The 14,635-nt window shown below is 41.4% G+C and overlaps 2 protein-coding genes across 6 annotated transcripts in view; one reads left to right on the top strand and one right to left on the bottom strand.

Moving 5' to 3' along the window:
• The window catches only part of TMEM163 (transmembrane protein 163), a 103,524-nt gene extending 92,828 nt beyond the window's left edge, over positions 1-10,696 (bottom strand). The window contains exons 1-2 of one of the 3 annotated variants that reach the window (XR_006164572.1): positions 10,091-10,695; positions 4,721-4,840 (exon numbers count right to left, since the gene is read on the bottom strand). Coding sequence is in view for 2 of the 3 variants with exons in the window: in XM_042784327.1 (XP_042640261.1) it covers positions 4,721-4,840; positions 10,091-10,244 (274 nt within the window). In the remaining variant the exon portion in view is untranslated. Of the gene's footprint in view, positions 1-4,720; positions 4,841-10,090 lie in introns of all 3 variants that reach the window. The other 2 variants (XM_042784327.1, XM_042784328.1) reach the window with 2 other exon arrangements.
• Positions 9,213-14,635, top strand: part of ACMSD (aminocarboxymuconate semialdehyde decarboxylase) — a 48,471-nt gene continuing 43,048 nt past the window's right edge. For 2 of the 3 annotated variants that reach the window (XM_042784326.1, XM_042784325.1), the window contains exons 1-2: positions 9,603-9,666; positions 10,783-10,942. The gene's annotated coding sequence lies outside the window, so the exon portion shown is untranslated. Of the gene's footprint in view, positions 9,314-9,602; positions 9,667-10,782; positions 10,943-14,635 lie in introns of those variants that run through there. The other variant, XM_033003157.2, reaches the window with a different exon arrangement.

Raw genomic sequence — 14,635 nt, 5'->3', positions numbered from 1 at the left:
CTACCCAATCTAAAACTCCCTTGGCACAACTTAAGGTCCCTTTCCTCTCATCCTGTCACTTGTTACTTGGGAGGAGAGACCGACCCCCACCTCACTACAGCCTCCTCTCAGGTAGTTGTAGAGAGCAATAAGGTCTCCCCTCAGCCTCCTTTTCTCCAGGGTAAACAACCCCCGTTCCCTCAGCTGCTCCTCATATGACTTGTGCTCCAGACCCTTCACCAGCCTTGCTGCTCTTCTTTGGACACACTCCAGCACCTCAGTATCTGTCTTTTAGTGAATAAAAATCACCTCCTTAAAATAACAGCACATGCTTACTACACCAGACTAAACACTTATGAGGACAGGGCCTCAAATCATGCACCTCTTGGTTGCACTCAGATTTTCAGTTATTTCTATAAAGCTAAACCCTTAAATACGTCTGCGGTAATCTAAAAGGAATTCTCTAAAGCAACCATGAGGACAGATTTCACAACATGCCTGCTGTTTTCTGAGCATTTTGCAAACAGCCCAGTGTCAACTCTTCCCGTGATGCATTAGCAAGCAGGGCCTATTCAGGCAAGCTCTGACCACACAGGGCCAGCCTGTCTGCAAGTTCCATCTCGATGGCTGTCTCATGAAAGCCCTTTACAAAGCTTACATTTACAAAGGCATACATTCTAAATCTTTACTCAATCTCTGACTACAAAGAGAGCTTTTCGTGCAGAATTTGATCTATACATTGTTTTGATATATTGATATGACTACTTCATTCACTGTGAAACAATTTTAGCTAATCAAATCAGGAAGATGAATGAACAAACTACATTATGTGAATCACAAGTCTACACTGGACAAGAAATACCAGATAGAATGAGAGTTTGTTTTCTGCTTTGACAATATTATCAAAGATTAGCTGCTCGAGCATAGATTAAGCTATAAGAGCCAAAGCTGTATTTGCATCTTTTTTAAAATTATGTTGTAGTAACATAAATGTCAAGAAACTAAGAACAGTGGGTTTCAAAACACAAGCATTCCATTTCACTGTAATAGTCCTTCATCCTCCATTGTGTTCTGAAACTAGGCTCAGTATGAACCTACAATACTGCAGCTACAAAAAAGAGAAGTTACAGTTGTTATTACAAAATGATTTAGACTGAAGCCTTATGCTATACATATAATATGAACATCTTTTTTTTTGCAATATATATATAATTCTTTTCTTGTATTATTATAAAACAGAAGCAAATAATTATATTAAAATTATTATTCCAGTACTTACTTGGGGTGCTGAGGAATAAATTACTGTTCATTTTACTAATTTCTATCATGTCAAGTCTCATGTCTATGTATTTCTAAAAATGTAAATCCACTCTTTGCAAGAACTCTGTAAGCCTATATATTTCACACAGCACTGAAATGAAAAGCGAAAGGAACTTATTCCTCAGGCATTGCTCAGTACCTGACCGTAAAAGTATTGCACAAAACCACGAATATCAGAATACGTATAACTGATTCTAAGTGAGCCTAACTTTCAGTCACTAAAGACAATACCATAGGGCTCCACTGACCTCAAGGATCTCCAAAATTTAAGTCTATAAAGTTTTTACTGAATCCTTGTGCAACTACATACCTTCAACAGCATCCAAAGACAATGAGACCACAACCATTACCACAGAGTGTGGGAGCTGTATTTAGAGACAGCAGCCAAAGTTTCCCAATGGTCTTTTACAAGGACAGCACTTCTGTAGTAGAATTCAGTATATTAAGTACCTGATAGTAAGAGCTGTTCTTTCAGCTAAAAGAAAAAGCTGATTTTATGGTCAGTGTGAGTGCTACTTCTCAATATTAGTGAATGAAAGATGGCTATTTCACTTTCCCTTAAGCAGCCATCCTGTTCCATATCCAGCATAGCCTAGTTTAGATTTCCAAATCTAAAGAGACCAAACACACTGTGATGTATATGACAGCATTTCATCTTCTGCGTTCCAATATTTCAGGCCACAAAACAGCCCATCTCAGAGAGAATACATACTATGCACCTGTTATGCAGCAAATATATGGCATGTATATATGTATACCATAATTTGAATTTGTACACTTTTATAATACACTATTACACAGGTTCTTTTTAATAGCAAGTCTAACACCAAGAGTTCAGACCAATGGATCTCACCTTATGTGCCATAGATCATTACCTAATAAGGAAACTAATTTATGTATTCAGATCAACATAAGATTTATCTATCTCTTTCAATATTACCAAGTGAAAGTTCAGCTGGGGCATCATCATAATTCCACTGAAAGAAAACATCTCATATCAGTCAATATAAACCATTCCAACTCGTTCTACTTCTTGAAAAATTTAGCTTTGGAAGCACATAAACTAGTCTTGAAAGGAAGGATGGTGATCAAGCTGCAACACTAAAGGGAGGACGCAGACCATAAAAAAGGAAAGGTGATGCAAAAGCAGCACCGTAAGATACACTTGCAAGATAACATTTTGAAGCATGTAAGAGAATAAACCAGAAATTTAGAGAAAGAATTTATAGGGGAATCAGAAAGAGTAGTGACAATACAGTCAGTGTAGCCTGACGATTAACACAGCAGGTCCCCATTTTTCACTGAAATGGTAAAGTGTTAGCAATACAGACCTGATGTTCCATTTCAGAAGGGGTAAAGCAGAAAGAAGACGCTTTAAATAACAGGTGTTTGCAAAGAATTGGCAGTGTCAAACACCCCAAAGTGACAACTAGTCTTTATATCAAACAGGTAGGAAACTGATCACCTGGCATGTCTCCCAACTCATTGATTGGTTAGAGGAACCTGCTAAAAGGACAGGACAAATGAAGAGAGCAGCCAGTGTGAGATGATAAACTGAGCAGAACTGCTGAAATTGCATGGGGGAGCGAAGTGATTCTAGAAGAATGTATTTTCCTCGAAGATTAAAAAGTTTTAATACTGAGCACATGAAAAGCTCTGGCAATGCTTTTGGGGCATATAAGTTAACTGTCAACTGTCTATTATTCGATATTTATCTCTGTGCTGCTTCCTCTTTTATTCTTCATAAATTCAGCTCCTTCAAATCACGCGGAAAGATACATTCTAAAGACATATAACTAGTCACCTGCTAGTTCAACAGTTGTCCAATGCCTATCCACTCCAGCTGAGTATGGAGTCACAGCATACCCAGGCAAGGACTACCTTCTCTGCTGTTTTTTTGGTAGGGTTTCTAAGTGCTGCCAGAGTGCCAAAAATAAGGAAAACAGAAAATAAAAGCTTTCACATAGTCTTACTAATCCTCAAAATTTTTTAAAAAGACCCTTTTAAAAGAAATTGAGTGGTTTAGTTATCCATTTTATACTTACGTCTCGCAACTTTGACAAATGAAAACATAAAATAAAATCAAGCCATTTCTCAATATTCCCTGAAATGATATTGCTAATAAGTAACAAAATTATTCTATAACGTAGTACTTACTTTAATGTTGCTTCAGTAGCAAAGACAGACTATTGCATTTTCATAAAGCAGAACAAAATGGAAACTCAGATATCCTGCTTTCTTGTTAGCATTCAAATTCTTCATAGTCTTAGATTCTACTTTTAAGTGTTCCCTCTCTTTTCTCTTCTTTTTGAATCAAGTTATTGTACCTGTGTTTCTATATAAATCATTCTAAGTAATGTATGTTGAGTTTTCAGAGACCATTTGGTCAGATTCTAATAACCTCTCCTGGGAGCTGACACCAACTTCCAGCAGCAGGTCATATGCTGCAGATTAGAATAATAAAACACATGCTGCTGCAGCTTCGAAAAAATATATATATATATATATATATAAAAATGCAAGTCTGTCTTTATGAAGCTGAAGAATGATATTTTGAGACATAGTAAATGCTTTGTCTCCTAGACAGAGCTTTCTTTTTGTTTATATAAAACACGTAAATCCAGTCACTTCTGTTAAACAGAGAATGTGCTATTGCAAAGACTTTGTTCCAGATTCCACATTTCTTTTTGTCCTTACAGTAACGCAGAGTTACCTAATTGACCAAGATAGAAAGCTAGTATTTTACAAATTTGCATTGAACTAAAACATATCTTTATTTTACTATTATATATACTATTTATGTATCATTTTTTACTGTTTTGAAATAAAATCATTATATTGAAAAAATTAAATATGTAAGTGGTTTGGGTGGGTTTTTTCCAAATTCTTTGTGTAAAAGTAAACTAGACAAATGTCTCGAAACTTAAAGAAAAGCAGTGGCTTAAAAAGAAAATGGTATTTCTCCTCCCGATTAATGTTGTGTTAGGGTGTCTGTCAGTGTTATACAGACAAATTATATATTTCTCCCTTACAATTCACTATTCTTTATTATAGTGCTCCTACTATAAAACCCAGGTGGATTAAGACTTGTCATATTTGACCTCTTTGGTTAAAGGCAATCCACTGCATAATGATTTTTACACTATTCTGTAAAATGTACGGTTCCACATGCATAAATGCTAGCAGGAATCAACATCTCCTGTTTCTTTCTCCGACCTCTAACAACCCTATCCTCTGCAGAAAAAAACTAACAGTTTTACTAATTTATAAGTACCATGCAGACACAGGCAGTCTAGAGAGAAACCTTTTTAGCAGTTACGAAGAAAAAAAACATGAGAAAGCCTCCACAAATAGAGAAATTCTGAGAGCCCAAAAAGAAAAAGGAAGAGGTGTGAAGATTTAAAATATTCCCAATACTCACTGAAAGCAGCCACTGCAAGAGCCAGTGTGACAATAATGGAGACCCAGGAAACCCACAATGCCTTCTTTCTGTAGCTTTGAGCTTCATGAGGTTTTAGCCTTGTACTGCTTTCTAGTAAACCTGATAAGCAATAAGCAAAGAGGGTATGAACAATACATTGCTCCTTTTAAAAACACAGCTGTGTTAGTTCAGACCTAGATCACATATTTACGTTTTATATTACATGTAAAGTCAACACAGAATCAAATCCTACTCACATTATTAAGGATGAGTGAACAAAGCCACCAGAAACATATAAGTAAGCAAGGAGTGCACACACAAGTTGTTTTGATTTCACATAGGAAGACCCACACATCAGTCACTTAACAAGAGCACTGCAATTGTAGGGCAGTTACGGAAATTCACATCCCTTACATTTTCTGCACACAAGAAAGGGCTCAGTCCTATACGCACTCAGATCAAAACTCATTGCAGAACTTCAGGATCCTGAACATAATTAACATAGGAGAAAAACTCATGCTCATCAATCTCTGCAAAATAACCTACCGATGCACAGTAATATGCAGCACATATTGAGCATCGAAGCAGATGCAGGCATACGCTAGAATCAAAGCTAGAACAGCTGAAAAAACCTCTTGAAGCATAATGTCCTTCATGTGAGGCAAGAATACATCACCATGTAGAACCAGCTGAAGAACCAATTCTGTCCTTATTGCAATCAGCATGGAAGTCTGTTGAACACAAGCAAATGGAATTGCTTTCTCCCTTTTTTGATGCTTTCAGTTTGTGGAAGTCTTTTGTCCACTCAAATCCCAAAGAATAATTCAGGTTGAAAAATAAATAAAATAACAACATTCTTTGGTTTTCATTCTCTCAGTCTGAGTCTTAAGCCACTTTTGAAATGCACTCAGAATTTAACATATTTGCATTCTGTATACGCCATCCAGATTTTTTTGTGCTTAATATATTCATCTAATTGGAAACACGCATTCTTTTTCACCAGCAAGTTCCATCTCAAATCTCCTTAACTGGAGAGAACACCTGAGAGCTTTTAACTTTCTTAATAAATTACTCTAGAAAATGTGGATGGCTCCTCTCAGATGATCACTTTTCAGGGCGACTTGCCTGCACTGAATGCATTGAACTGGGGCACTGCTTTAATAGCACAACCTTTCAGCAGCTGGTCTAACGTCTTAGACAATGGGTTCAGAACAGGGGCTCTGGCAGACTCAGCATCAGATTAAAACATAACAGCTGAAACCATTACTACCCTCACCTTCCCCAGTTCTCTCTCTGACGGCTATTGCCACTTTCAAGGCTGGGACACCTGCTCTGGTTATCAGTATACTCCTGAATCCACACCCTGTTCAACCAAGTTTATTAACGTTAAACAGATATTAATTCCAACTGACTATAATATACTGGCTGCAAACTACAATGGTTTTGGAACTAATTCAGAAGTGAATCAGACATCTCTGCCTCAGGGGCAGCAATGTGTCAGCATCGGGGCAGGCATCCAGGGGTGGTAACAATTAGAGACACCAGATTTTATTCCACCACTTGAAGTCTGTCAAAATTACTGGTTCTAATCCTAGCATAATTGGTGGGATTCACACAGCCTTGGAAAAATTCTTCATGGTTTTTTCACCTCAATTACAATAAAGCAGAGAGAGTTTCTTTATGGTAGTTCAGAAAGCCACAGTGAAAATTTCAAGCTCGTACTATGTTTTTAGAAAATTTAAATATATTACCTCAGTTTTGTGCTACACACTCCCCTCTTTATGAATGGAAAAGAATTTGCAAACTTGCATGCAGGAGAATTACTAGGCCCTATATTGAAATTATTTCTGTTTCTTATTATGTGTGTTCTTTGTCTGTTTAATACATGAAAACTACCAGATGACAATGCTGAAAGGTTTGAGTCTTTTCCTGATAGTACTGCACAGCTATTTCTCACATAGCCCACTTTCATTTAAGTGAAGAAATTCTTTTTTTTTTTTTTCCCCAATGTTTGGCCTATCTTCTGCCACTACATATAATGATGCACAGTTTAATTGCTGTCTGATATGAGGTAATTTAAAAATACATCTTGAAATATAGGAGAGATCTCTGCAAATATAACCATAGAGAAAACACATCTCATGTTTTGTGTGTTTGCCCCACCTGCTCCCTCCCCAAATCAAGGATTTTAAATTATAGCCCAAATCATGTTGGAATGTAAAGCAAAGTAGGTTTTCTTAGAAAATTTTGATTCTCAATATTTCAAGCCTCAAATAAACACTGATCAGAATGACAGACATCCTCACCTGTTTCTTTCTTTAAAGACATCCTATAATTCATGGCTACAGCTCACTTTTACCTAAGAAGTCCAACATACACAGTTGATACTTACAAAACAAGTAATATCCTAATTAAATTGAGAAATTAATAAGCTCCACAGCTAGTGCAACACTGCTGATTACTATTCACATGTCAAGCACGTGTCCAGTATGACAGAGGCTGCAATCCTTATAAAACTGAACCACTTCTGCTGTGTGTGTTTGTCTTTCTTTCTCAAAATGGCTGGCATATTCTAGCTGCCAGAGATGTGATCCCTTCCTTCCTAAAATAATTCAAATAAATTTTCTGTATTACAATTTTCAGCCCTGAGAAATATCGTATTATTCTTACAAGCGTCCTAGGGGACAGCACACAAAAATACAAACTCATTCACATGACTACCAAGCCCATAGCATGAAAATTATTTAGAAGCAACAACAGCTCATTAATTTACACGCAACAACACAATTCACAAGGTAAACCTCCATATTTTTTTCACTGACTATAAGAAAACAAGTTTTAAGCATCCACAGGAAGCTGCAAGATAATCTTTCAGTATGACCTGCATTGCTACAAAAATAAAAAGCTAGTATCTACTCATAAAATTCCTCTGCCCTGAAATTAACATACTGATTAATTTTATTGCCATTAATTTATTTAGCATATAGATATCCTTAAGGTAAAGAAATATGATGAGGTGGTTAAACCCACTAGATTTTTACTTTATCTTTCAGTACCTTCACATATTAACAGATTTTCTTCCCATAAAAAAATCAGAAGGAGAAAAAACCTGCCTAACAGTTGCAGAACACAAGCTTGGCATATTTGTGAAGTGATTCTAGGATATTCTTTACCATATGCTGACTTACCAGAAGTACTTTTCTATTTGGCTAAGGGATCATTTTAAAATGTCAAGTTAGAATTTGTGGAAGAGATAAGGCTAATAGAAAAATTGTTCACCTAAGATGTTAATTTAAGGACCCCATCCACAAAATTATCACTGATTTTGGATCTGGACCTTAAAGAGCAAATATCTTGTTCCAAAATTTAGGATTAGCTTTTATTTTTAGCAAACATGGAAGTATCATCTCTATAACTGGATCTGCTATGATTCATTGGAAAGGATCATAAGAAAAAGTACAATCTAAGAGGACAGACTGTAACAATTTCAACAGGGACAACCTGAAAAAAGCATACCAAATTTTCCTCTACAATGACTGAAATTACCCTGGTAGATGGAATCAGTGACTTTAAGGAAGGCTAAAAGAAAGCTACTGAAAGGGCCACAGAAAGAGTGTGAAGGCAGATGAGGAAATAAAATCAGTAGCTTTAGTCTTGTCTCCCTCCTAGAAAGAGACAAGGTTAGGTACAACAGACACTCTCATTTTGGAATTACCCTTAATGCCAAAAGGGCCAGTTTTGATCTTTAGCTCTGTCATACTGGGCACAAATTAAAAATGTCTGTAATCAAACTTTCACACTTGAACCATAATCAAAATTTGTGATTCCTGTTATTTAAAACAGGACTGAAGCCTCAAATTGCCCTCAGTCACAATGTCTGTCCTCTGCCATTGGCGAGGACAGCGAGGGTACCCCTGGAAGAAGGGCAGTCCCCAGCCCCAGCAAGACTGAAATGTCAGGGAAGATGGTGACTGCTCTTCCCCCTTACTTCTCTGTGTCTAGGATTTGTGAGCAGGTGCGGGCATTTGGAAAGCTGGGGAAAGAATGGGAGATACATGGATTACGTGTAGGATGGGATGAAGACTGAGAACACAAAAGGGACCCTAGGATTCTGAAAGTAAAACAAGGAAGAAAAGGCAACAGGGAGGCCAAGGAAAGCCTATACATGAAATAAAAAAAATGGAGACAAATTGAGTGGAAGAGGAGCCTGGAGAGTTGTGGAGGACAGGGCAATGGGGAGGGTTAAAATGGCAGCTGCCTACAGGGGCAGCAGGTGAGTGCCTCACACACCATTAACAGATGCCCGAAATAGGTGTGCTTTACATTGAAGAGTCACACTGTTTAGAAGCAGGCAGCTTTCAGTACCTGGTCAGATATTTAGGCAAATAATGAAAAAAAAAAAAAAAAAACAAACAAACAAACAAAAAAAAAACAACCGAGTTATGTGGAAGCGCATCATACGCTATGGGAAGGAAGGCAGGGAGTAAGGCAAGCGCCCTGCCTCGGCTACACAGCTGGGCTGTGGCAGGCCACCACAGGAACGCCCCGTTGTGCCCCGGCTCGGACGGCGGCTGCCACAAGCCCCGCCGGCAGGTAACCCCCGCCGCCTCCCCCTCCTCAGCGGCGAGAAAACCTCCGGCAGTGCCGGCCCCCTCCGGCAGCCCCCGGGCCCCCGCCGCGGCCCGCCAGCCGGGCTCTCCCCCGCGCCCGTGGGGCGGGAGCGGCGCCATGGGCCCCCGGCACCCGCCAGGCAGGCAAGTTTCTGGGCGAGGTGGGAACAGCCACGAATAGAGTTTATAAAAATATTATAAAGCTGTCGCGAGGTGCTCGCTGAGAGAACTAAAAAAGGGGGAAAGCTTCGAAGGCGGCGCGGGAGGGAGAACGTTAAGCGAGTGCCAGCGGCGGGCTGAGGGGAGGCGGCCGGGGGCGCGCAGCAGGCGACAGCGGTAGGGCGGTAGCGGGGCCGGGGCCTGCAGACCCCCCCACCCCGCGGGAGGCCGGGGGGTGAGGGCAGAGCAAGGGGGTCCCGGAGGAGAGTGGGGCGCTGAGAAGCACGACGGGCGGTGGCGAACGGAGAGCGGCTGGTGGGGAGGCGGGGGGGGGGGGGAGCAGTCAGGAGGGCAGGGAGTCGGTGCGGGGCTGTGGGTGCTGAGGGAGAGGGGGCGGGAAGGGCTGCTGTGGCTGAGTGAGGAGGAAGGCATGGGTCCAGGAAAGCGAGGCGTGAGGGTGCTGCAAGGGAGAGTGTAGGGAAAGCTGTCGGGGGTGGGTGTTAGGCGTCTCGGGACGGAGGGGAAGGTGATGGGGGCATGGCCCCGAGGAGGGCAGCGGGCAGGGGGGCGAGTGCAGGGTGAGGGACGGGCGGGCGCTCACCTCTGTCCTCAAGCCCCTCGCTGAACTGCCCGCTCTCCCCGATCCGCAGCTGCTCCTGCTGTTGCTCCCGGGGGGGCACCGGCGGGCTGGCCCCGGGGGGCTGCACGATGGCCGGGTCTGGAGTGGTGTCCAGGGGGGCGGCGGACGGCTCCATTTCTTGCGGGGCGGCGGGCAGCGGCAGGCGACTGTGGCAGCGAAGCGAGGAGAGAGCGGAGCATCCAGCCCGGGTGGGAGCCCAGGGAGAGGAGGAGACTCCGGCTCAGAGCATCAGGGAGACGGGAACAGGCAGCAAACAAACTCCTCCGGCTGCTCCCCACCAGCCGCTCCCCGCAGCCGCCTCATCACTCACCTCGCCGGCGGCGGAGGGAGGCGGGGGGGAGCAGGTGGGAAAGCGGTGCCGCCTCCCCGCTCTGCCCTTCCCTTCCCCGCCCCGGGGAGCACCTCCGGCGGCGGCGGGAGCGGCGGCCGGCCCGCCGCGGGGCGGGGGCGGGAGCCGGGCGGCAGCTCTCTCCCGTGCGGAGCGGCCTCTGAGGGTGCTGTGGGGGCGGGAAGGGCGCTGCTGAGTGGCCCTCAGGCACCTGCGGAGGGCGCGGCAGGACCTTGGGCTTAAGGGGCGTCCGCGGAGCCGACCGAGGAAGCGGGAGAGCTGTCAGCCTTCCCCTCACCATGGCGGGCTCTGCCATCCTCCTCAGGCAGCCGACTCTCTCGAGGGGCAGGAGCTGTCCAGTGACTGTCCAAACCCGGAGCCCTTGCGCAGCAGAGCAAGAGGTAAACGCCTCACGCCGCTGCCGAGGGCTGCAGGTGCCGGCCCTGTGGAACAAGGTCCCGTCCACCTATCCTCCCTTCACACAGGTAAAGAAAGATCCAGCGCTCCCCTTTGCAGGAGGATTATCTCATTCCCCATCCGCCATGGGCCTTTTCCAGGATCAGAGCCAAATCACCACGCATACACACCTCTCGGACCCCCCAGCACTCTTGCTTTGTTACTCTGACCATTGGTTTTACCAGTATTAACCTAAAAACTATCCTAGAACATACAGCAGTCTCATGCTGAAGCATGGGGTTAGAGCTGGAGACTTGCTGGCATTCAAGGCTATTCTTGTTTCGCTCACCTGCTGTTCCTGGGGCTGCAGAAGAATAGGGAAAAAACTAAAACCTTAGAACAGGAAGAAAAAAAAAAAAAAAGATGGAAAATTTTATTGATAGATCTGTGCTAGAGCTGATTTTTTCTTCGCCACTGGTATCTAATGACTTGGTAGAGAGGTGCAAATAAACAAAAGCATTTTCTGTGTTAGCACAATCTCCCAGTTGCACGCTTACTGTCATGCAGATAAATTTTGAAACTGCATTGTTCTTTGACTTGAGTCTAGGAAAATATCAGAAGACAATTAGACATTTCAGCCCAGATCCTCAGCTGGTATGAATGGATATGATCTGCATTTAAGTTATGTGAAGATCAGGTTGCCTTATCTTTTGAGAAATTAGCAAATTTGGGGAGTATAGAAAGGCCAGCGGGAAATTAATATTTATGCTAGCATAGGGACATGGTTTTATAAGATGTCAGAATCTTACTGATGTTAGCCTTAAAAAAAAGTTTTACAGTAGTTTAGTAATACCTATTTGGACATGGTTAGTGAAACATTACTACCAAAATGTCTTAATTTTTAAAAATACCTCTTAATGCTGTAGGCTAATCTTAAAAATATTTTCAGCTGTATTTTAAAGCATTATTTGAAAAAGTATAAGTAAATGTTAAAGTAAGTGACATTGTTTTAGAAACTGATTGACATTCTAGCAATCTTGTGGAAAGGAGATGGCTGTTGTGGTGTGAGGGATGGTGTTTGCTTTTTACCTAATCTTATGATTTCTTTGTGTATAGTCTACCATATCTACTATATGAAATGTTTTTGAAGTCTTCATGCCTCTTGCTTATATTTCATCTTCGTCCTTAGCTATGCTACCCTGCTTTGTGATCCCAGAGCTCTTGCTCTTATAGTTGGATAGGCATAAATATGAATTTAAGCAATGCTGAAAGTATTTTACTTTCCCTCCTGTCATGGATACTAAATTGCATAGTGCCTTTTTGATGTTAATGTCAAAAGAGGTTCTCATGTGCATAAGCCTAACACACGTGAGTTTTTTTGAGGGAGTGTTGTTCTTTGAGTTCGGACTGAGTTGAGAGGTGTTGGCAACTAGTTACTTCATAAAAGAAATACGGTTATTTTCTTTATGGGCGGTTTATTAAGCTCTTTATTTTGTAAATTGAGATTATAAGGTATCTGTTTACCTGCGAGATACGAGAGAAGATCTGTATGTGCATGCATGTGAGAGATTATTAAAAAGTAGAAAAAATTTACCTTTCGTTACTTGCCATAAATAATAGATTTTCATGCCTCTCTATGACTTAAAATGTTTTTGTAAAAAGAGAATCCTTAAATGAGTAGAACCAGTCTTATAACCTGGTCAGAAACAAGAGATTGCGACCAAATCACTTCTCAGGACCTGATAGGGATACAGAAACATATGGTGAGTCAGTTTGGGGGGACACTCTCCCATGTGGAGTGCACCCAGTACAAGCCGTGAAGATTCCCTTGAAATTGCTACAATGGATATAATGCTCCCTACTGCGATTATTGCAGGATCCCTCCTCTTCTAGGGAAATAAGTCCGTATGTGATCCATTCCAGCAGGAACTTTCTTATTCCTTGCATAAAATAAGAATTGACTAGTGATTTTCATTGAATACCGCCTCTTTTCTGTGAGTGTCTCTAAGATATTTTGGTATTCTTATAACATCCAGAAATCAACCCAAGAGGAATGTTCCTGGAGATTCCTAATTCAGTTTCTTTAAAAGGAGGTGAAAGGGGTAGGTTTCCAAATGATTTGGAGGAAAACATGAACTAGGAACATCAAACCACAAGTTTTAAACTTTAATATGTTCCTTTTTTTTTTTTTTAGTTGGTCTCAATTGCTGTTCTTCCATAAAACTATGTCTGGCAGGGACTGCAGCTGCCTATATTTGTATAAATGCTATAGTGTTCAGGCTACAGCAAAGAATATGAGGTTTGCAGAGTATTATAGTTTCTTTTAAATGACTCTCTTCAGTGCTTTCAAACATGACCTCATGTGAGAAGAGAGATACTCTGCATTTAGCAAATGCAAATTCAAAACATTAAGCAGATCCAAAATGAAGGGCCTTTCAGATCAGACCATTATTTATATAAGGTAGCTACTAAGAAGCAGAAAGACTGCCATATTATAGCAGCTGCAAGCTGCTTTCCAGCATTGCCTCTTATTTCTCATGACACCTCTTTCACTCAAAGTATATTTCATTGGATAAAGATGTATGGCTAGGGTTTTAAAGATGTGGATCCTATTTTCCAGCCCTGTTTGACTTCTTGTGTAGGAAGCCTGTAGGCAAAGTCAATGAAAAGAAAAAGACCTGCCCCTAATAGCTATATTATTATATGATTTTATTTCTTGCCCCCTCAAACCTGCCTTTGGAGGTTGGATATGAATAAGGGGAAGCCAAAATCAATCTGAAAAAAAAAAAAAAAAGCCACATCTGTGGGTTCAATCTAGATAGACTGATGCCATCACATATTCTGTAGCTACTGCAAGATTAATACACACTTGCAGAACTTTGTTCCCAGCTGGAACTGCCTGTAATTTCCATAATATTCTGACTTCCAGAGAAAGGTGATTCTAAACAGGGTAGAGGTCACTTGCACCACAGAAACCAGCGATAATAAAGAGAACTTCTCTTGTTTTTCATCATCCGGATTGCCTGTGCTGTGGTTTTTCTGTGGTTATTTGTGATGGTTCTTTCCTTTCTCTCTTTCTCTCTTTCTTTCTGTCCTTCCTCCTCCCTTCTATTGAATAAATGAAAAATACCAATCAGATTTAAGTTTTTTCCTCCAGGCTCACCGTAAGTCTCAGATATGTCAGAGAAAGAACTTCAATTATATTTGACAAAAATTGGATTAGGTCCATCATTTTATTCTTTTCCAAGGTAGGCATTTTCCTGAGGGAATAAGTAAGCTCTTGCCAGCAGGCTGGCCTGCTTTCCTAAGTTACAGCCCCTTTGTTTCACTGAAACAGTATTGCCATACTACCATCAGCAGCCCTTAGAGGATGACAGAGTGACATAGTGCAAAAAGGCAGAAAGAATGGGGTGCTATAGCATCATGTAGAGTGAAACTAGAGACAACGGGTGACAATGGCAAAACAGGTCCTGCTTCGTCAATGAGATAATCAGTGTATGAATGCAGAACATTTGTTATTCCTCTTCAGTCTATGTGGAGTTGAAATAAATCCATTTTCATTGTAAACAGCGTTGGATATATTAGTATTATTTGTTCATTTGTGATTCTGAAAATGAGAGCTGTATCTCTTCTTGACTTTCTGGTTTTGCTTTTTCTTTTAGCATTACTGACTGGAATGTTTTCACCTGAATTAGCAGAACACAGCCGTGCATTCAGAGGCTCCTGAGAAGGAATTTTGCTTGTTTTCATTGATATTAAGTAGTCAATGTTCCATATTGACT

The sequence above is a fragment of the Tyto alba genome, unplaced genomic scaffold, assembly GCF_018691265.1.
Source record: "Tyto alba isolate M040663 unplaced genomic scaffold, T.alba_DEE_v4.0 Super-Scaffold_7, whole genome shotgun sequence".
Taxonomy (NCBI): Eukaryota; Metazoa; Chordata; class Aves; order Strigiformes; family Tytonidae; genus Tyto; species Tyto alba.
This window is presented reverse-complemented; position numbering and strand designations above follow the sequence as displayed.